This window comes from Molothrus aeneus, chromosome 6, assembly GCF_037042795.1.
Source record: "Molothrus aeneus isolate 106 chromosome 6, BPBGC_Maene_1.0, whole genome shotgun sequence".
NCBI lineage: Eukaryota > Metazoa > Chordata > Aves > Passeriformes > Icteridae > Molothrus > Molothrus aeneus.
The window spans coordinates 2,816,581-2,838,825 of NC_089651.1; the positions used below are offsets into that span (position 1 = coordinate 2,816,581).

Consider the following 22,245-nt stretch of genomic DNA (forward strand, 5'->3'; position numbering starts at 1 on the left):
TGCTTCTTTTACATACAGAATACTGAATAAGCCTCTAAATAATAGAAGTTTACTTGTGTAGACTTTACCCTAATGGCATCTTCACTTAATTTTCCTGACAAACCCTTTATGGTAAATTCAGTAACCCCTCTCCTTTTTATCAAAGTTTCCAGCCTGCAAATGATTTCAGAGACAGGGTCTACTCATGGGAATACATTAGCAATATTTGATCCAGCTTATGGGAATACATTAGCAATATTTGATCTAGCCATGATTTGTCTTTCTTCTGTTAACTTTGAGTAGGAGGGAGTCTCCAATCAACATTTAGAACATCTGGTTCTGTGGTACTGGTAATTCCATCCCCCCTGATTTTGAGGGGTCCAAACCACAGTGGAAATCTGTACCAAAAGCCCCTATGAGATATAAGCAAGCACAAGCCCCAGTGCAAGTATTTTCAGGAGAGCATGGGCACTCCAGCTGGTTTCCTCCTCAGTTGCTGAGCAGCTCCCTGTTGGGTCCTCTTGTCCATAAGGCAAAGGTACAGATGGGATGTAAGGATTTTACTTAATTTCTTCTGCTAATGCTGTAAAGGAAAAAATCTCATTATTGGAAATGAATTAATTTTGAGAAAATGTGTTAAAAGGCAGCAGCCAGAGGCAGGACTATTAGAGAAAAGAGTTCAGATAAATGAAGTTTGGTAAAATTGCTAGCAACTGGAACTGTATATTGAAATATAATTGAAACTTATTATTAGAGGTATTGAGGATTTTTATTATTCAGAGTAGTGCTATCAGTACTGCATGCTGGACTGTGAGCTCTTTTTTAGCAGTTAAGGACAGTAGCCTTCAGTGTGATTTTTTTAACTGTGTTCTGAGAGTCGTGGGTTTGATGTTCTATATCCTGCAAGCCTCTACAATGCAGGAATGAGATGGTTTGTACGAGAACCATCTGGGAAACAGCACGACAGTGCTGGCACTCTTCCTTGGGGTTTTCTCCTCTTGCATAAAAATGTGAGGATGAAGCACATCCCATCAATCCAGCAAAGCCTGAGTGACAAAGACAAGCACAGTTAGTCTGTGTTGCAGAGGATCTCTCAGCATCTACAGAAATTGAAAAGGAGAGTTGGATTCTTTCCTCCTGCAGCTATTTCTCAGCTTCTTCCTCAGCTTCATCCTCCAACATCTGTGGAACAAGCTGGTGCCTGGGTAACTCCTGGGCAGTACAAAGGCCTTTCTCCCAGCAGCCTGTATGCAGAAGTTCCTTAGGGTGTCCCGGAGCAAATATTTTGGTTTTGGTTTTTTTTCCATGTAAGTTGCTAAGATGGGAAATATAAAGGACAGTAACACTTGGAATTACTTGACAAGTAAGTGCTAGCACATTTTAATACGTGTGGTGTGGTTTGAGGGTTCCCAGGATGAGGGAAGAGATGAGAATCTTAACTCCATGTTTCAGAAGGCTGATTTATTATTATACAATATATATTATATTAAAAGAAAATGATATATTAGAGCTAAAGACAGAGAAGGGACACATCAGAAGGCTAGAAAGGAATGAATAATAAAATCTTGTGACAGAGAGTCCAACACAGCTGGCTGTGACTGACCATTAATTAAAAACAATTCCCATGGCACCAATCAAAGATGCACCTGTTGGTAAACCATCCCCAGACCACATTCCACAGCCAGCAGATAATCATTGTTTACATTTCTTTTCTGAGGCTTCTCAGGAGAAAAATCCAAGCGGAAGGATTTTTCAGAAAATGTCAGTGACAAATAAGCATATAGGAGGTACAGCTGTGGGAATGAATGGAAGGATGGAGTTCTGGCCCATGCCAGCCTTTCCCCCAGATGTGAATGGCACACCTGGCTGTGCCTGTGGCTGTCAGTCTGGCTGCTGCACTGACACAACAGACAGGTTCTAAGGGGAACCTTTTACATCACCAGCCCTGTCACATCATCTTTCCCTGCTAGAAATCTTTTTAAGAGAACAGAAGAAAATGCCACCTCACTCTGCTGACCTCCTAACAGGATTTACTGTAAGAAGCAGATATTTCACAGTACTAAGCTGGTACTATCCATTATGGTGGCAAAGAAAGTGCATGAGAGCTCTCACTGAAGCTTTCTTACCTACCTGTCCCTAGCAGCACTAATAACTTTCAGTGGACATGCATGATTTTTATTGGCAATAAAACATCATCTTTTTTTCCCCTTTATGAATTCTTTCAAGAGCCCCATGTGGTTCTTTCCCAGTGTAATAAGGGATATGTTAAGGGTGAACTATTAGCTTTTTTGCCAACATTTTTTTTTTACTTTTCCTTTATATCTGCTCTGCCACAAATTCTGCTTCTTTTGATGTTGTGCAGAAATGTATTACTACTTCACAAAAGTCTCTGTTTACTCACAATTTCAAACCAGAAAACATGTAGATGTAGAATTTAACTTGCACCTTCTCTGAGAATTCTGAAACTAAACCATGTAGATGTGGAACTTAACTTGCACCTTCTCTGCGAATGCTGAGACTAAACACAATTTCAATAGCTCTTGAAGGAATTTTTTTTTATTCTCATGGTTTTTGTATACTTTGAGTTGTGTTTCTTACCAGTACTTTCAGCTTTCTGTACAGTTATACTTTCTTACAAATATTTATATGCAAAAAAACCCCAAACTAGTCTTACACCATATTTCTCTTCTTCCCATTCAGAAATTGGCTGGTTTCAAAATAGATATATTTTAGAAGATTCCCATATGGAGTGTGTGCATTGATGGGGAGGAAGTGTGACTGTGCTTTCTCCACACCACTGCCTTGCTCCAGGGGTGCTTACAATATTCTGCTGTGATCTTGTCTAAAACCCTTTCGTATTCTTCTCCTCCATAAAACAGCATGGCATGCTATGAATTACATATTTACAGTGAGGCAGATGTGTCTGTCAGTTCAGTCATGAGATACAATGATGTGGGGTTTTGCCTCTAAGTGGTTAACAACTGCAAAAGGTTCTTTTTAATGCCTAGAAAACTATTCACTTTATTTTTCTTTTTAGTGTAGTGGAAAATAAATCTTAAACATTTCTTCTGTTATTTAGCACTTTAAGCCTTTTCATAGCATTTGTAACATCTCTTTGCCAACACTCCATCTGTGATTTTAGCTTGCAGGAAACACTTTGCAAATCTGTTATTAGCTTAGATGCAGAGAGCTGCTGTTTAAATATTAATTGTAACTTCTCTCAAAAGTGCAGTCAAACCCACTCAGTCACTGGGGAAGTTCAATGTTGAGGGGGAGAGAGTGAGTCAGGGGTAGGGGCTGCTCTGAGCTGTAGCAAGGGTCCTACTCAGGGTACCAGTGCAAAGTACAGAAGTGTCCTGATGCCTCTTCTCTTCTCTTCTCTTCTCTTCTCTTCTCTTCTCTTCTCTTCTCTTCTCTTCTCTTCTCTTCTCTTCTCTTCTCTTCTCTTCTCTTCTCTTCTCTTCTCTTCTCTTCTCTTCTCTTCTCTTCTCTTCTCTTCTCTTCTCCTCTCTTCTCCTCTCTTCTCCTCTCTTCTCCTCTCCTCTCCTCTCCTCTCCTCTCCTCTCCTCTCCTCTCCTCTCCTCTCCTCTCCTCTCCTCTCCTCTCCTCTCCTCTCCTCTCCTCTCTTCTCTTCTCTTCTCTTCTCTTCTCTTCTCTTCTCTTCTCTTCTCTTCTCTTCTCTTCTCTTCTCTTCTCTTCTCTTCTCTTCTCTTCTCTTCTCTTCTCTTCTCTTCTCTTCTCTTCTCTTCTCTTCTCTTCTCTTCTCTTTTCTCTTCTCTTTTCTCTTCTCTTTTCTCTTCTCTCTTCTCTTTTCTCTTTTCTCTTCTCCCCTCTCCCCTCCCCTCCCCTCCCCTCCTCTCCCCTTTCTTAATTCTACAAAACATACTTTACCCCTTACAATAAAAAATTAAAAAGCAAACTATTATGTGTTTACAGACATTTCAGTGAAGTATTTGATAGAAGTGAGGAACACAGTATTTGACACCATCCAACCTACCTGTCTTCTATGGATTAGCAGAGCATTTTAATTGTCATCTGCATATTCAATATAATGGAAAGATGATCAGCCCCATTAAAACCACATGATGTATTTTTTTCCTCTCTTCTTTTTCCAGATGGTTACTAATCTTTTATTGGTGAGGTTGTTTGCCTACGGTGTAATCTGAGATTTTTCCTCTTGTTATTTTAGTGAGTTGCTTCTCTCTGTGTTTGCAGGTGGACTGAATTTAAATATGCTAAATTCTGTTAATTGCTTAGAACGTAGATGTTTTTCTAATTATCCTTCAAATGTATGTTTTAAAAAAATGAAGTATTACCCACATACTCCTTTTATCTTGCAGCATTCTGTGAAGAAGGGTGCAGATATGGTGGAACTTGTGTAGCTCCTAACAAATGTCTCTGCCCTTCTGGATTCACTGGAAGTCACTGTGAGAAAGGTAAAGCTTTACTGAAAAACACCTTCTTTGGTAATGAAAAGTATGGTATGTGGAAGAAGTAATTCCTTTCTCTTCTTTCATTCTGCTTGATGTTTTCTCTCCAGTGAAGATATAACTGTTCCATTTCTGCCTTTTCTGCACTGAAAGTTTGTCTTGTCTGAAACTTTCCATGTTGAATTTTATCAGGGATGCATCTGCTTTTGCTTCTAGCATGCACTTTTAGTTAATTAGAAGGGACATCAAATGAAAAATGTTTGCTCCACCAGTTTCCTGTGGTGCAAGCTCAAGGTTTCCTTCTGCTTCTACTAAATTTGTTGTGCAAATTAGACCAGAATTCAGATGATTGCTTTTCACTTCAAGTTATTGAATTATTAATATTTGATTTGTTTCTAAGTCACAGTTTTTATAGAATCACAGCCTATTCAAAGATATCTCACTAGTCATGATTAGATTTTTGCCTGTTCCCAGATTTTTCTTTTTCAAAATCTGCTTCTGACAGCTTCACAGTTCTACCTTTCAGTTTGTTGCAAAAAGAGCTGGTTCCTTGTCTACCTTAAATGAGAAAGGGATCTTACCAAACTCCATATAGGACTCTTCTTATTTTCTTTATTTTGCAGATTTGGGATTTTATTTTGGTTTGTATTTATTGAGGTTATATATTACTTAACTCAATGATGGGAGGTTTTTTTGCACTGCACGTTTGTTAACAACTGTTTACCCATGTATTTATTTTTGGATATGAAGTGGATTGTTACTGTAGTGTGGAGGAGATCATAATTGGTGACTTTTTTTTAAGGAAGAAATAAATGAAAACAGAAAAATAGCTGTCACAGTTGAATTAGTGGAACCACTTGTAACCCAGAGATTGTGCAGTAATTTGTGTGTTTATTAAGCCCAGTTGTCAATAAATCTGCTTCAAATAGTTTCAGCAAACTGCTAAATACTTCTGTGGATGTAGTCCATCAGTGTACACTAAAAGCCCATAGTTTCTAATTGTCAGCATTGTTTATGATTATTTAAGAATGAACTAGGACATTAATATTTTCATCTCATCCAGAATAAATCTGAGTACTTAATTATTTTTGCCTGTAGCCTTGTTTTAAATAGGAAAAGCCCTCCCAAGTCTCCTGCCATCCAGCAGGAAGTCCTGGCAGTATCACGGGGAAGAAATGCAAGGCATTCCCACCTCAGAGCCTTGTCTGCCCTGCTGCTAATCCTTCCTGCTGCTAACCCATGTGTAATTTGCTCATTCCTTCCTCAAACATCTGCTGCTCAGAGGCATCAGCACACCCAGAGGGATGCAGGATGCTGGAGATGTGTTCTGTGTATGCAATATATGGAACTACCAGCACTGCCCAAAGGGGTCCTGCCCACCCAGGCCACATTTCAGCCCCTCTGCCTGTGATTCCTTCACCCAAGAGTCTCAAAACATTCTTTTTTCTTAGAGATGTAAAGGGATCTTCATATCTAGAGCACAGATTCTCTAAACTGTTGAAGTGATGGTTTAAAATTGATAAATGGAGGACATAACCATTTTTGACTCCTGTGTTTTTCATAGCTTTTGTATTGTTTTGATCTACAATATGAGTTAGCACACCAGGCAAAGGAAGCATGGCAGGTATGGTACTCTCATTCCATCAAACAATTTAGAGGTAGATGTCAGAAGGCGATAGCTTCTGTGAATAAAATCTATACAACCTGAACCAGAAGGCAGTTCATTTTTTTCTTTGAAGATGTATAGGGTTTACTAGTACGCTACAAATCAAGATAATGATGCTAACTTTGAGAAATCTGACATACAGGCTGGTTTGAGAATGAACAGGGCTTGGTGTATGAGAATTGTCACATTTTAGTTGTGTTGGAGAGTTTAAAAACTTCAGCAGATACATCTTCTGTTATATGCATGTTTCAGTGGCTAAGTGCACATCAGATCTGTGAGAACAGCTCCAGCCTTCTGAAGGTGCACGTCCTGGCCAGACTAAATGCTCAGATGTCGTGGTTTGAGAGGAAGTGAGTTTTATGGGATGCTGTGGTCAAAACAGTCAGTGCTCAGATTTGAATATTGGCACCTGGTGTGGCCACTGGGGACATGGATATGCCTCTGAGAACACAGGGGTTAAAAGCAGAGAACTCCCAGGGGAATTCTCTCTTGGTTCCAGTGAGGGAAAGGTTCAGAGCTGCCCTGCCCGGCTGCTGTGGCTGGGCAGGGGAGGGGAAGCCATGCGGCCGGGTAGGCCTGGGCCGGGTAGGCCGGGCCTTGGACAGACAGGGGAGGTGAAGGCCCCTGCAGGATGGAAGGGTGGAGGAGCACTGAGAGGCAGCAGGCAGCCCCCCTAGAGAGAGAGGGAGAGAGAGAGAGAGTGTCTGTGCCTGTGCCACCTTGAAATTGGATAGCGGGGCTGGCGAGAAGGAGGAGGGGGTGCGGCGAGGAGGTGCCCAGCAGGGCAGCCTTGGGAGTTCTGGACAGGCAGAGCCTGAGATTTTTAACCCTTTTCTTGGATGATGGAAACCTTACAAATGCTGATCCTCCTCCTGAATGAGAAGAGAGATAGGGATGAATAGCAGGAAATTAGCAAGTGTGATGAAAGCTTGTGCAAGTGAAAAATGTCCGAGAGAAGTTGAGAAGAATTATAGGTGGGAGGAGATGATGGAGTGCCCTTTGGCTGGACTTTTGTTGTATAGCCATGGACAGAACCATTTTTCCTGTGACACAGAGACTGCATTTAGGGGGAGGCAATGCCTCAGAGACAAGAGAGTTCAGTGTTGAGACCCCTCAGCCCCAGGGGTTGAATTTGGGGGGGGACAGGTGTCCCGAAGGTGAGAGACTGTGCTCTTTTTGGAACTGGGCAAAGCAGCGTTAAAAGCACAACCCTAGAAGCAGCTCTGGTCCATGTGCAGTGGTGAGAGCACTGGGCATGGAAGGAAGATGTCACGATGGTAAATGATCTCTGGGTGGTGCCACGTGTGACAGGAAACACACGAGTCTCAACTGTGTTTCCAGGGGAAGCCTATGGCACAAGAGGGACTCCTCTCTCCTTGATGAGCTGAGAATTGATTATCTAAAGGGTGGTGATGGACTGAGAGCTGGTGATCTGAGGGGTGGTAACTGAATTGAGAGTCCAAGGTTTTGTCTTACTGTGATGCATTGGGAACTTGCTTGGGGGGGAGGAGGAATGTTTGGAAGGTTTTCATGCTGAGTTTTGTGTGTTTCTTTTGTATATTGTAGGTTAATAAAGTTTTTTTCCCTTCTATTCCTAAGCTGGAGCCTGCTTTGCTCTATTCCTGGTCCCATCTCACAGCAGACACCAGGGAGAATGTATTTTCATGGGGGCACTGGCATTGCACCAGCCTCAAACCATGACATCAGAGTAGAGAGGTGATGAGCCACCTTTGAAGCAGGGCTCCTTTTGCTTCACTGATTACCCCTAACAGACATAGTGCTTTCAGGAGCAAGAGGCAGTTCAGGAAAGGCTTTCTTCATTGTCTCCCAAAGGACACCTAAGTTGTGGGGGTACCAGCTGTGGGTTTCTCTGGGTCTGGATTGAAGGCACTTGAGACAGTAATTCAGACTCAGGTGTTTATTATTTCTGATCAGTAAAACAGTCTCACTACTGTGAGTTCAGCAGCTTTCAATTAGAAGGCACAAATGGCCAACAAACTCTTGTTCCAAAGTCTTTTAAGACTAAACTATCCAATTAAGAACTGACACCTGGATTATTTTCCCTTTTAACCTAATAACTGATCCCAAAGAGCTGCAATGGGAACTTTTCTGCCCAATTACAAAATGCCACCCAAACCCATGCAGAAGAAGGAAGAAGAAGCATGAAGAAAAAAACCAGGATGACACCCTGTGCCCTCCATCTTGCTGCCATCCACAACATGCTAAAAACCCCAAAACCTCATTTTCTCACCCAGTGATGCACCCACACTGCTCTCTATAATCTATTTCACACTTTCGTGGATTCCAGTCTGTCCTGAAGTCTGGGAAACTTCCTCCATGAATGAGGGTCAGAGTCAGTGCTGCCCTGGGGGTCAGGGCACCCCAGAGCAGACAGAGAAATATTCCCAGTGCCCTGGGTTTGCACACTAAGTATTTTAACCCCATGTCTGTTTGTTCTCCTGTTATCTTTAACATTAGAAATAAGCACTTTTTTTTATTTAGTATATAGTCTCACTCCCTCAATCATTATGACACAGACCTAAGACAATAAAGTGGTGGAGCAACGATTCAAATCAAAGCCTAAATGTTCTTGGCAAAGCCTTGTCTGGTGGAAGCTCGTAGTGAAGTGAGGCGTATCAGAAGTAAAGTGATGTGTTTTGGTCATGTATTAAATTTGCCACAGTGCATTTGAAAATGTCCTTCAAACTGACAACACAGCAACATCTTATACATTATTTGTGAGCTGAAAGGACTCGTCACCAGCTAAAAACAGTATGACCCAAATTGGCTTCAATGCCATGTAAAGGGTAAAATGAGCCAGTAATTAGAGATGTTGTTGAAAAGCAGGTGTGTTTACTTCTGAGTATGAATCATATGTTACTCATAGTTTCTGACTGCCTGGTTGAAATGATGATATTAAGTTAATTAAAAATTCAGAGATATTTGAGAAGGGTAGGATTTATACCAGTAATTTACTGAGGTGAAATTAAAATACACATTTAAGGCTTATGTACAGATACATAATTCAGGATGCTGCTAAGAAGAATTACCTCTTGCCATTTGCTTTGGTTGACGTGAGAAATCATCATAACAGTTGTGGGGCTACCTTTCCTTTTTGAAGGTGAACTGCAAATTGATATTCACAAATACTGTCAAGTAATTCCTTTCTCTATCCATTCTTTATAATGCTGTTTCTTCAAGTATGTGCTTGATGCTTCTAACTGAATTTTTGTAATATTTAGGATCTGATTTTATCTTCTAATCAGTTCTTTTTTGTTCATTTTGCGTTCTTTTGCCAGGGCTGAAATCTGTGAGCTCTGTGATCATTACCATTTGATCGTATTTAACACAGTTGTGATACTTGTGTTGGAAACCTTTGCTGCTGGAATTTTTAGTGACTTTGCTGTATGATTGCAGCATGGTGGCTGAGCTGGAGATAGGCATCTGTAACTGTGTGTAACACTGTGGGCTTGAACCCAGGTGCATCCTTGGCAGGGATCCCTGTTAAAAGCCTCTGAGAGACATTTTGATGTGCAGAGAGGAGTGCAAATATACTCTGTGAGAATTGCTGGCAGCATGAACTCAAGTGCCCCAATTTTGCATCCATCTCATCTTTTTACAACCTTTAAAACAGAAAAACTCTGGGTAATTCATTGAGCTGCTTTTTTCTGTCTGTGGATGGGTGACAGGTCAGTGGAGTTTTAATGCTGGTTTTGTGGACAGGTTCACAGTTATTCTGTATTTGTGGAGTGGTAGTCACTACTGGTGAGGATGGGATAGACAGGACAACCCATGATGTCAAAGGCAGGAGTAAACAGATGATTGAATGCCTGGAAATTGTAGGCATTCCTTGAACACCTGCCTGCATGTGCTGGAGTCCTGTGAGTGGGTCTAAGAGATGCATCTGAACACTCTGGGATCTGACCAGTGGTGGGACTTGTTTACAGTGTCTTTCTGTAAAAATTATCATTTCGGGTGATGAGCTGGAAACTGCAAAAGGGTTTGAAGCAGTGGGCTCCCAACTAGGGGCATGGAAAAGAAAGTGCAGTATTTTTCCAGGGGCTGCAGGAGGGCTTTTGGCAATGAGAGAGCATTGCCTCCAAAACAGAATAAAAACAAGCACACCATATCTTTTCTCCCCTGTCTTGTGACAGCTGCTGTCTGAAGTGGTACACAATAAATGGGAGTATGTTTCTGGGGCATTAGAAGAGCTTTGTGTGGGCTGGAGCTCATGGAGGTGGATGGATCTGTGATAGCAGTACATGTGTGTTTAGTCTTTGCAAAGCACTGAAAAATATGCTCTCACATCACATAGAATGAAAGAGAGATGTCAAAGAATTATCTGCTGATTATAAACAGGAGCAAGGGTAAGATATGGCAGCAGAGTGTCAGGATGTGATAATTACTACGGTTATTTTTTCATGTTGTTTTGGGCTGAGCCTGCAAAGAATTGTCGAATATTGGGGTGAGAGATAATATTTCAGTATGTACCATGGCTGAGAAATGTGCTTTGAATTCTATTAATTATATTGCAAGTAAGTAAATCAAGACTTGCTGTGTTGTGGAAGTTATATATGGATTCTTCAGCACCTCACTGATTTCACAGGTGTGTAATGAAATGTTGCTGTGCTTACATCTTCAGTATGTGATGTCATATCATGGGAATCAGGAGGTCTCTATCTGATTTGTTTCATCCTAGTTGGCAGTATATGCAGTTGTTGTCTAAGAAGCTGCATAATGTCTTGGTGTTCTTGTCTCTTAAATTGCTTCTTCTGGAATATATTGTATTCTGTAGTCCTTTGGGTAAAACCCCCTGTAGTGTATTCCTGTGGACCCTACGGTTAGAAAAAATGTGAGAATTGTATTTATATCTGCAGTTTCTTTGATTCTTAAACTGGATTAATCTTTAGGTGTGTATCTATCCAAGACATTTCAGTCAAGGAGCCTGGTTTAAAAAAAGAGCAAACAAAAACCAAAGCAAAGCAGAGAAAGAGATTTTTCCATGAGTACAGTAAGCTAAATGTCAAAACTCCCTGCCTTTCTCTACCTATGATCTTTTGTAAAATAAGACATGAGGTTTATTTTGGGAAACAAACCAGCTGTGCAGCTGTGGGCACAAGGCTTTGCATGAGATTCTTCCTAAAGCCTCTAATTTCAAGGTGAGACAAAGCCAGGATACAGTGAGACAAGAGGGGTGAAAAGCAAGTGATGCTCAGTTTATTGCAGAGAACAGTGGCTGTGGTTGATGTGTCACTCCTGAGGGTGTGACAGACCCAGAGATGGCAGATGTTCCAGGTGGCTGAGGTTGTCCTGCTCCATTTGCTGCCAAGCTGTTTGCAGCAGTTGCCCCAGCGGTGCTTATTGCAAAATGGCAAGGGTGACATCTTAATGTGATGGAAAAAACAAAGCTGTCATTTGTAAAGAAACCAGGGAATAGATGAAAGAATATTTACTAGAAAAATCTGAGTAAGACCATCTCTGAGGATCAAGGGAACATCTGTCTGCAAATCAACAAGTAACTGTCACTGGAAGAAAAAGTTGTTTTATCTCAGTGTCAATCTCCCAGACCAAGAACACTGTTCAACACCCAGCTGACCCTCACATGAGGAGACAACTCAGCACTGTTTACTCTGCCTTATACATGCATATGCAGTAGTTTGATTTTACAAGCCAGGACAAAACACTAAGCTGGGTTTGGGGTGGTGGTTTTGTGGTGGTGGCGCTTTGTTGGGTTGTTTATGTAATATTTTTACCTTTCTGTGTAGTTTATTGTTATATATGCAGGTCTTTGGGTTTGTGTATTTTTATTTCTTTACTTAGTAAAGGAATAGCAGGTGTATTAATCTTTTATGTTATCTGAGATGATACCTTGACAAATAACAAATTGTTCCAGTGTTTTAATATTTGTATGACTTGTGGTCATACCTACTGGGTCTGTGTGGCTAAGTGTTGGTAGGGAATGGAGAGCAGGGAGGCTTCTCTGGAGAAGCTGCCAGAAGCTTTTGCCTGTCCAAGACAGACCCAACACTGGCCAAGGCCAAGCCCATCAGTGACATTGGTATTGCCTCTGGGATAATGTATTTAAGAGAGGCCAAATGTTACTGAACACCAGCAATTGCAGCTGGAGAGAGGAGCGAGAACGTGAGAACAGCTTTGCAGACACCCGGTTAGTGAAGGATGGGCAGAGGTGCCTGTCCTTCCTAGGTGTGACAAGAATACAGGCTATCCTAGCTGAACAGGCAAAAAATGCAGGGACCTCCCTTTGCCATGTACTTAGCACCTGGAATCCCTGGGGAAGGGAGCTTGGTTTGTTCCTGTTTCCTTTCATGGTGCTGCACAGTGCTGGGTGTTTATTTGCCAAAGCCCACCGGAACCTGAGCTAGCTCTGAACACTCTGGGAGCCACAACAGGGGTGGGGAACAGCTGGGACTGGGGTGTGCCCACATCTGGGCACTGGGGAACAGCTGGGACTGGGGTGTGCCCACAGCTGTGGATTGGGAACTGGGGTGTGCCACAGGTGGGCACTGGGCTTTGCCCACACCTGGGACTGGGGTGTGCCCACAGGTGGGCACTGCTATGTGCCCACAGCTGGGACTGGGGCGTGCCCACAGCTGAACTTGAAGAGCTGCAAGCTCTACAGTGCACACTGTTACGGCCACAGCAAAACTGGACAAAGGAGGAGGCTCTTTTGTCTTGAGATTCCATCCAGGAAATTTATTCCTGCCAAAATGATTAAGGCAGACAAGCCCCACACACCTCAGTGCAAGGGGTTAAATACAGCTACACACCAGGGGGTGGATACAGAAAACAACCAATAGGGGGATTTCAGGGGTGGAGCAAGGGGATTGCATCAACACTGTGGGACCAATCAGGATAGGGGCAGGAGAGGGAAAGGTCACATTGGCCAATGGGGCATTGTGGATTAGGGGAATTCCAAGCGGGTGTTTCAATCAGGGGTTGGCCCAGGGGTGAGTGGCAGGGAACATTCAGGAAAAAGGGGCAGGGTTGCCTGAACAGGCAGGGAAGGAGGGGCAGGATCACCTTGACAGGCAGGGAAGGGACTAGAACAAAGGGAGGGGAAATAGTTTGAGGGACAGCTTTAAGGAAGGGTACAACTTAGGGAAAAATCAGCTTGGGGAAAACAGAATGAATCATTTAACAATAACTTAATGAAATAAACACAAACCGCAACATTTATTCATCCATGAGTTCTAATTAAATGCTACAGGAGGATCATCATGTTCAGATTAGGAGCAGCAACCTCTGAACTCTAAATATAAAAGCCCTGTGTTCCTGCTGAACTACCTACAGCTGAGAGCTTATCTGGCCAAATTTTGTACAAAAGCCTTGCTCAGACCGAGGCATTGTAATTGGTTCTCTGTTAGAGGCTGTGTCCCTTCATAGAGGTCTCAGTGCCTAATTTAGCATCTGTCCAGTTTATCACCAGGATCATCTCTCACACATTCTGTGTGCAGCCATATCTGCTTCAGGTTCCTCTTGGATTCCGAGGACTCAAACAGTGGGATTTAAATTTGTTTCAAGTGGCAGAATCACCATTGAATCTACTTAAAGAAAACAGAACTACGAAATGCTCAAAATTCCAGGCAAATATTTGTATTTGAGCAAATAGAAATATTCATATGTTAATGAAATTTCCATTTTGCAACTAAGAAGTTTCCATATATGAAGTTTTCCTTGTGATGTGAGCTGTACAGAAAAGACAGTTCCTTTAAAATACCAACTTCATGGTGAATTAACTACAAATGACATCTCATTTTACTGTGATTTAAAAAAATACCCAAAACCCAGCAAGTCTGCTTTTGAGTGCAGTGCAGTTATGATAATTTATAGCTTATTTCTCAGGACATTGCGACCCCTTTGGTTTTTTTAAACTTTTTTCCAGGCAGATGCCTACATTAGTGGAAAACAGTAATTCTACAGAGAAGTACCAGAATTAGGTAGTAGACCAGCTAAAAACTACCTCAAGCTCTCTAGCTACAGGCAGTATTTAGGGAACATTACTGAGTTTAATAAGCTCTTTGCCACCTTACTTTTTCTTATTAATAGCCAGCTCTGGACTGGAGAATCAACCATGAATATTTAAATTTGCTGAAAACCTAGAAATAAAATTCCAGACTCAATAAAACTCAAGCAGGCATAGAGAGGTACTTAAAATTTTTAACACAGGAATCCTTTTGGCTTCAATGGGAATTTCACCTCAATGGAAACCTTTGGATCTGGTGCAACTGAATTAGGTGAAATGAATAATAAATGGCTCTAGTGAAATGAAAGAGCATCTAGAGTAGGGTTTTTGTGTAGAACAATCTGTGTAACCAATGAAGCTGCCAAAGATGAATATGCCATTTTTAACTCCTTAATCTAACTAGCCAATCTAGGAGTAAGATCCTATTCAAACTGAGTAGAGAATTCAGTCTCTTAAAATGTGTACAACTGAGAATTTTACTGTGTGGAGCCATGTTTCTGCTGAAGTTCAAAATAGTGAATGATAACATATTTAATGAGTGATCTCATTGAGGTTAATCAAGAGGTAGTGAGGGAAAATGTGCCTCATTCATCAAAATGAGCATAAGAAACCAATTTCTTTTTGAGAAATACTCTGACAAGTGAGGGGACTGGAGAAAACCACATGTGAAAATCATGCTGATGTTGTACAGCTTATTGTGTGTTTAATTCTGACATAAAGTCAGTTTTCCTGCTATTATTTTTTTTAATATAAGATTTTTTTTCCTCTGAGAAAACTACAGTACAAGAATGCTTTAAGCAAATGAAGTAAATGTAAGCAGCAAGCTGGCACTGGGGACGGGAGGCCACTGGGATTCTGTGTCCTGCTGTATTGGTTTGGAAAGCCAGGTGCCTGCTAAGGAAGGCAGGAGCCTCCCCTGAAATGGGAAATGTAAACCCCCTCCCTCCGAATTGCTGTAAATTTTAAATTAAGGGGCTCTCAGGCAAAAAATATGGGAGCAGGAATAACAGTTCTTTACTAGGGAATAAAATAAAAGGATCAAATAAACAATGCAGTACACTAAACCAACACTGGCAGAGTCAGAGCCCAGCCTGACACCCTGTGGGTCAGGCTGGTGGCAGCAGTCCCATTGGAATTGTGGCTCAGCCCTCCTGCAGTGTCAGGGCTGGTTCTGCTGGAGCAGGGATCCTGGAGAAAGGTGCCGTCTCTTCCTCTGAAGATCCAGGGCAAGAGGCAGCTGCTGTTCCTCTGGGAAATCCAGTGGAGAAGCCGTGCTGGTGTTCCAGAATCTCCAGATTATATCTGGGTAGGAATGCTTGGCTCCTCCCTCTGGGCTCACATCTCCCAATGGGATGCTGTAGTTCTTATCAGCCATGCAGTGACATTCAATAGCTGTTATCAGCAGACATCTCCCCAGTTGGGGAAGAGATAAGGAAAGCTGCCCACTGAGCAGAAGACAACTGCCCTACAGATGGCAAATAGATACAATTCGCTTGGCAATCCAGGACACCTGCCCACAGTCTTTGTCCCAGCTCTCTGTGGGTGTCTGACACTCAGCTCAGCCCTCTGTGGCTCTGCAGCCACCAGCGCCAGCAGCACCCTGATGCCCAAAGCCATGCCAAGCATGGCTTGGCCCACTCAGGGTGGCAGAATCCCATGGGAATTTGGTTCTCTGGGCATCCTCTCTGCTTTTGGCTGTTCCCAGTGTCCTTATCTCACAGACCCTGGCTCTGCCGAGTACCACCCACTGGCTTCTCTGGGTGCTGAAAGGTGTCCAACAGTGGAGGCACAGTGTGGTGAGGGACAGTGATCTTCCATTTGGGACTGCTTGGGACAAGCACTCCATTGATCTTCCATTTGGAATTTCTTGGGACAAGCATTCCATTGATCTTCCATTTGGAATTGCTTGGACCAGAACAGTATCTGTGAGGCTGTGGCGTGGGATGGGATGCATGCCGGTCTGTCCCAACAGGAAGCCCCTGAATCATCTGCCCAAGGTCCTGAAGAACAAGGAGGTCCATGCTGGCTCAGTGTTTTTCAGCTATGTCTGACTTGACAGGAGGGGCTTGGACTTTCCAGGAAACTCCAGCCCTGTTAATCTTGTCTTGATAGCAGGAAAAATGATGGAGAAGGTCATACTTAGCACTGCTGGGAAGTGATGGAAGGAGAGTGCGAGCGTCAGCCATGGGCAGCGTGAAATAACAGAGGGAAATTCCTGTCTAACTGATGGATTATCCTGCTGCCATAAAGTCACCCATCTCATGGATGGTGGGAAGGCAATGCAGGTTCTATTTCAGAATTTTAAGTGGAGTTTTGATCCTGTCCCTCACAGAATATATATGGAGGAGGTGTCCAGGTGTGAGCTGAGCAGGGATAGGGTGTGCTGGGTGAAGAACTGGCTGATGTACTGGTTTTCAGTGGGATAGGATCCATTTTCTTATCAGTGAGTGGCACAGAGCTGGGTCTTGATTCAGGATGGGATTGCAGTGGATATCACACAGATGGTTTGGATGTTGCTGAGCAGGGCTTGCCCTCCTCTGGGCTCTGGAGGGTCCAATGAGATAATCCATGTTTTTCAGTGAGAAGGGAGGGATGAGTGTGGATGAGGGAGGCAAAGAATGCATCTTAAACACCTTTGCTGTGTCTCTGTCCTTGTTTGGGAGGTGACCATCCACACCCCAGAAGGGAACAAGATTATTTCAATGTCATTTCTGCAATGGGTTTTTTTTTTTCCATTAATGTATTTAAAACCTCTCTTTTTATCGTGCCCTGCATTTCTGGCCACCTTCATCTCCCGCTGAACTTGCAGCACATCAAATTTCTCCCTGCAGTGGCTAGAAGCATCTGTGTATTCTTGCCCTGACCTGGATTCCACAGGGCACACAGCTTCCTTTTCCATCCTCTTTCCCAGAGAAGATGCCTGTCAAGGTAAGCCAGCCTCGTGCCTTGCCTGCTTGCCTTCCGACATTTGGGCATTGCCTGCTCCTGTGCCTTAGGAGATGTTTCCAAAGCGAGCAGCAGTGATGGACCGCAGTACCTTCCAAACCATTTCCCCTGGGAGCTTGCTTAGCAGTTCCCTGAGCAGCCTGGAGTCTGCTCCCTTCATGCTCCAGGCTGAGGCTTTGCTGGCCCTTTTCCTCTTGTCAGAGGTTTGAGCGTCCAATTTCTTTGTGGTGGCTGTGGCCAAGAGAGTCCCCAATCCCTGCTTGGCCCAGGGCACGTGGGGCTCAGAGGGCAGCCTGGCTCTAGGGGGGCTGAGCTGGATCGTCCTGGGCTGTGGGGGGCTCCTCCCTTTCCTGGGAGGAGTTTTCCTGGGCAGGAAGAAGGCTCTGGCATGAGCCACGAGCCCCCTTGCCTAGGGACAGCAGTAGGGGACGTGTCTGTAGCGGATGCTGCCTGGAAGGAGCTGTGGGTGTGCAGTGTGGGGCTGAGCTCAGGGAGGGTGTTCCCCCAGCCCAGCAGGCAGAAAGCCCCTGTCACACAGCAGGAGCCTCATTTCAGGACACCAGGAACAGCCCCTCCCTCAGCAGAGCTCCCAGCCCCCAACAAAGGTTGGTTATTCCCATGGGTGCTGCCAAGGACCCTCCCCCTGGGAACAGGGCTGGACACCCTAAAGAGAGGGGTCAGCACCTCTTTTTAGGGTGTCCAGCACCCCTACCACAGGGGCAACGCAGCACAGGGGGAAATGAGAGGGATGAGTGTGAGAGGGCCACCTCTACCCCTCCCATCCCGCACCAGAGGGCAGGGACCTTCCTGGGACATACAGGAGGATATTCAGGACCATCCTTGCCAGGGAAATCTGGGAAGGATCAGTGTCCAGCTCTGTGTCCTGTGGGACACCTTTCCCACCCCATGCTCCCTATAGGTCCAGTTTTGCAGGAAGGAGCCACAGGAGCCTCCTGGCCTTTGATGGCCTTTTCTTCCAGGAATTTGCTGTGGAGCTCATTTCTATTTTTTTCCTGTTTCTGAGCTCCTGTAAACACAGCATAAAGCTGGAAGGGGCTGGAGGGAGGGAGAACACACAGCTGGGGAACTCTTGGGTGAGAGCTTTTCCCATGTTGATCACAATTAATCACCCCAAAAGCATTGGGCTGACATCTGGAGGAAGAGATCATGTCCCCACTCATGTAATCCTTGGAAGATGAACAAAATGGGATAAATCACTTTCGTAGGTGACTTATGTAGATTGTAGCTTATGTACAATGAGGTAACTAATCCAATTATTTTGCTTTAAGGAGTCAGGGTGAAAATGTGAGTTAAACCCGTGCTGAAGGGAGTGCCATCCCCTCTGTACTGACATCTCCTCTGTAACATTTACAGTTCTGTTGAATTTCAGTCAGAGTATCTGTTTTTGCAGAGTAACACCCATGGTTTTCAACAGTCTGGTTCAGGAAGAGCTCATGAATTGTTCAATACCACACTGCAGTGAAGAAGCCACAGCTAGAGGAGGTGACTCTTTGCAGAATCTGCTCAATTACATGCAGTGTGTGGAGTCAAGAAAACAAGCTTCTACTTAGGATTGTACTCATATGTATGTGCAGAGGAGAAATGAAATAGGAAGGTTTGCTGATATGGAACCTTAGAAACTTTCTTGTACCCTCCCAGGCTTTTTCTGTATCAAGTGAAACATTTTTGTAGTCTAGATTTCCTTTGCTAGTGATGTGTCAATTTTCTGCAGAAAGAACCTAATGTACCCAAAAACTTCCCTTCACAGTAGACTTTTTCTGGATAATCCAACATACCATACCTGATTACATATTAAAAATAAGTGAGTAAAATCAATAGAGTAATACCTGTTGTGTTTGAAAGAGGCTTGCTAATCTGTCAGTGTGGCATTAAAGCCCATTCAAGGTTCAGTGCTTACTAACTCACACTGCAGATTCCTGTTGCTTTTGTTAGGCTTTCTTTCATGCATTCATTCCCCACAGAAAGAATAGACAAGATGTTAAAATAATATTGTGCTTAAGGTAGGGTAGGTATGAAGCATAAAAGGAAACATGTATGGTTCTGGTTGAATATTTCCTTCGCTAGTTCCATTATGATTGAAGCAACTTTAAAATAACAGTCATGCTCAACCTTCAGCAACTGTATGTCAAAGTTATTTTCAAACTTTTTATAATGTTATGATAAAAATCGGTTCAGTCCTTCACATTGGCAGAAATAGAGTTCTTCCTAAATACATCAATCATTTTCTTGCTTTTAAAAAGGAACTACTGATTTAGCAATTCAGGCAGTTCAATAGCTGGAGTTTCCTACTGCTTAAGATGTGCAACCTCTGAATTATTTCTTTCAGCATGTAGTATCTACTGAATACATCAGTCATTTCAGAGACAAACAGAATGGTAAAGTTTATATGTGAAAGAGTGAAATTACCTTTCTTAGCTGATTTTTTTCTGAAGAGACATTCTCTGTTGGCAATCTCATCTTTGGAATGGTATTCATTTATCTTTTGAATGAGACGTGAAATGAAAGCCCTAAACGCTGCTGGTCATCAAAGATCCAGTTGAACCTGTATCCTATTTCAGCCTGTGTAATTGAATTCTGCCTTCTTTAGCAATGTCAGAGAAGTCACTCAGTTGAAATAGCTATCTGGCTAACATGGAGTGGCACCCATGTCTGCATGTCATAAATGGCCATGTTTCTGTGATAGGTTAGGGATCCTTACAGCTTTTGATGGTGATTATGTGGTTTTAAATGTGAATGACTCTTAGGTGGAGTCCAGGTGTGTGGATGTGTGAGGGAGAGCTCCTCCACTGTTCTCATTGCACGGTCTTGGAAGCAGAGCTATCTCTGAACTGGGCAGCACAGTTCAGCCAGGCTGTTTACAGGTTCTTGCAGCCCTACCACATCCTCTGGTTGTAAAGCTGGTAGGCAGAGGTGCTTTTGGAGCTGAGAAAAGCAGGCAGGCACTCACATTCTCATCAGGATCCCATGCATCACTCCTGCATGTGTTGCAGCCACCCAGGTTCTTTATAACAGCCTGCCTGATCATTGCCAGCTTGGGCTGTGGGCACACTCAGCTCAAGAGAGATTAAAGAGATCTTTCTCATTTTCAAGACAGTATTTTAACAAGTTACCAGGATGAGTCTCTCCTTTCTTTTGCATTTGAGTCACTGACCTTGAAAACCAATGGAAGCTTTCAGGCTCAGAAGTGAAGTAGCTTTGTAGTCATGAGGAGAAGGTTGGTTCTTCTTGTAAAAGCCAAAATGAGAGATGTGGGACTCCAGGAGCTCTCCAAAATGCAGTTTATTGTATCCAAGATGTTACAGCAGTCCAGGGTCGTGGGGTACAGAGCTGTGCCTACAGCTGTCAGCTCCAGCTGCACCCTTAGTTTAGGTTACAATGCATTATAGACTTTTCTTTTTGTTACAATGCCTTCTAGACTTTTCTTTTGGTTACAATGCCTTCTAGACTTTTCTTTTGGTTACAATGCATTCTATACTTTTCTTTTGGTTACATTGCATTCTAGACTTTTCTTTTGGTTACAATGCATTCTATACTTTTCTTTGCTGAGCATCTTCCTACAGTAGAACCAATCTATACCTTAACTATTACCTATAGCCTATCATAACTCCTGTAATTACCATATTCATGTCACTGTTCTCCAATCACTAACAGTCAGTACATTACAGTTTAAGCTAGAAGTTGTTTTTCAGTTTTCTTGCAGTGGAAAATTCTGAGACCTTTTTTCTACCTGCAACATTTGCTGCCTTGTTTGCCTGTGCTCTCTTTGTGCTTGGTAAAAACATCTTCTTGTTTGGGGTGGGTTTATCCTTTGCTCTAAGCCATAAAAACCCCTTCTAACTAACACACCCTTTGCTCCTTGGTTATCCAGTGAGACTGGCTCAGCAATTCTTTTCTTCTGTATCAAAACTTGCTTCCATCTCTATTCCTTCATCAGATTCTACATTCAAAAATCTTTCTGCTAAGCATCCATATCTGTGAGACTTCCTTGTCAAACTTTCATCCTTCCCAACATCTTCTCTTGAGTTTTATCAAAGTATTAGCACTGTTTATCACACAAGGCAATGTATGGCCAGTGTGTTTATTTTAGTTGTTTACATGACTACTTATAAGGATTGAATTCCAATCTACAGATGTTTTATGATGATCTCCTATGTTTTCATTAGATGTTTTGGAGCACAGGTGGTCCTGCAGCGTGAGAGAGATGCTTAGTTATTGTTAGTGGTTATGTAAGGAAAAATTTATTTCTATCAATTTGTGATTAGGTTTCCTAGAAGGAGACCTAGTGGTTTCTGGGGTGTTGGTTGGTTTGCTTGTTTTCTCACTACCATAGATTGGGTAAAGAATGTCTGTGAGCTGTGTCAGCCCCTGCAGAAAGTGAGGCCAGTAGTTGTGTTGGCTTTGAGGGGCCAGGTTTTGGTAGTTGTGAAGGCTACAGGGGTGGCTCTTGTGAGAAGCTGCCAGAAGCTTCTCCCATGCCCAGCAGAGCCAAGGCCAGACAGCTCCAGGATGGACCTGCTCCTGGCCAAGGCCAAGCCAACCAGTGATGGGAGTAATGCCTCTAATAGCAGATTTAAGAAGGAGGAAATGTATTGTTCAGAAGTAATTGCAGCCAGAGAAGAGCAGGCTGAGAACATGTGAGGGGAAGAGCCCTGCAGATGCCCAGGGCAGGGCAGAAAGAGGGGCAGGAGCTGCTGCAGGTGCTGGAGCTGAGATTCCCCTGCAGCCCCTGGAGAGGCAGCTGTGACCCTGCAGCCCATGGAGGGAGGGCACAGGGATGCACAGACCCACCTGCAGCCCATGGAATGAGGGCACAGGGATGCACAGACCCACCTGCAGCCCATGGAGGGAGGGCACAGGGATGCACAGACCCACCTGCAGCCCATGGAGGGCACAGGGATGCACAGACCCACCTGCAGCCCATGGAGGGCACAGGGATGCACAGACCCACCTGCAGCCCATGGAATGAGGGCACAGGGATGCACAGACCCACCTGCAGCCCATGGAATGAGGGCACAGGGATGCACAGACCCACCTGCAGCCCATGGAGGGAGGGCACAGGGATGCACAGACCCACCTGCAGCCCATGGAGGGAGGGCACAGGGATGCACAGACCCACCTGCAGCCCATGGAGGGAGGGCACAGGGATGCACAGACCCACCTGCAGCCCATGGAGGGAGGGCACAGGGATGCACAGACCCACCTGCAGCCCATGCAGGGAG

General features: G+C 43.7%; 1 protein-coding gene across 2 annotated transcripts in view; it reads left to right on the forward strand.

The window, feature by feature from the left end:
* The window catches only part of NELL1 (neural EGFL like 1), a 316,106-nt gene that overhangs the window by 235,695 nt on the left and 58,166 nt on the right, over positions 1–22,245 (forward strand). For both annotated transcript variants that reach the window (XM_066551385.1, XM_066551386.1), the window contains exon 15: positions 4,320–4,415. In XM_066551385.1, coding sequence (XP_066407482.1) covers positions 4,320–4,415 — 96 coding nt within the window. The remainder of the gene's footprint in view (positions 1–4,319; positions 4,416–22,245) is intronic.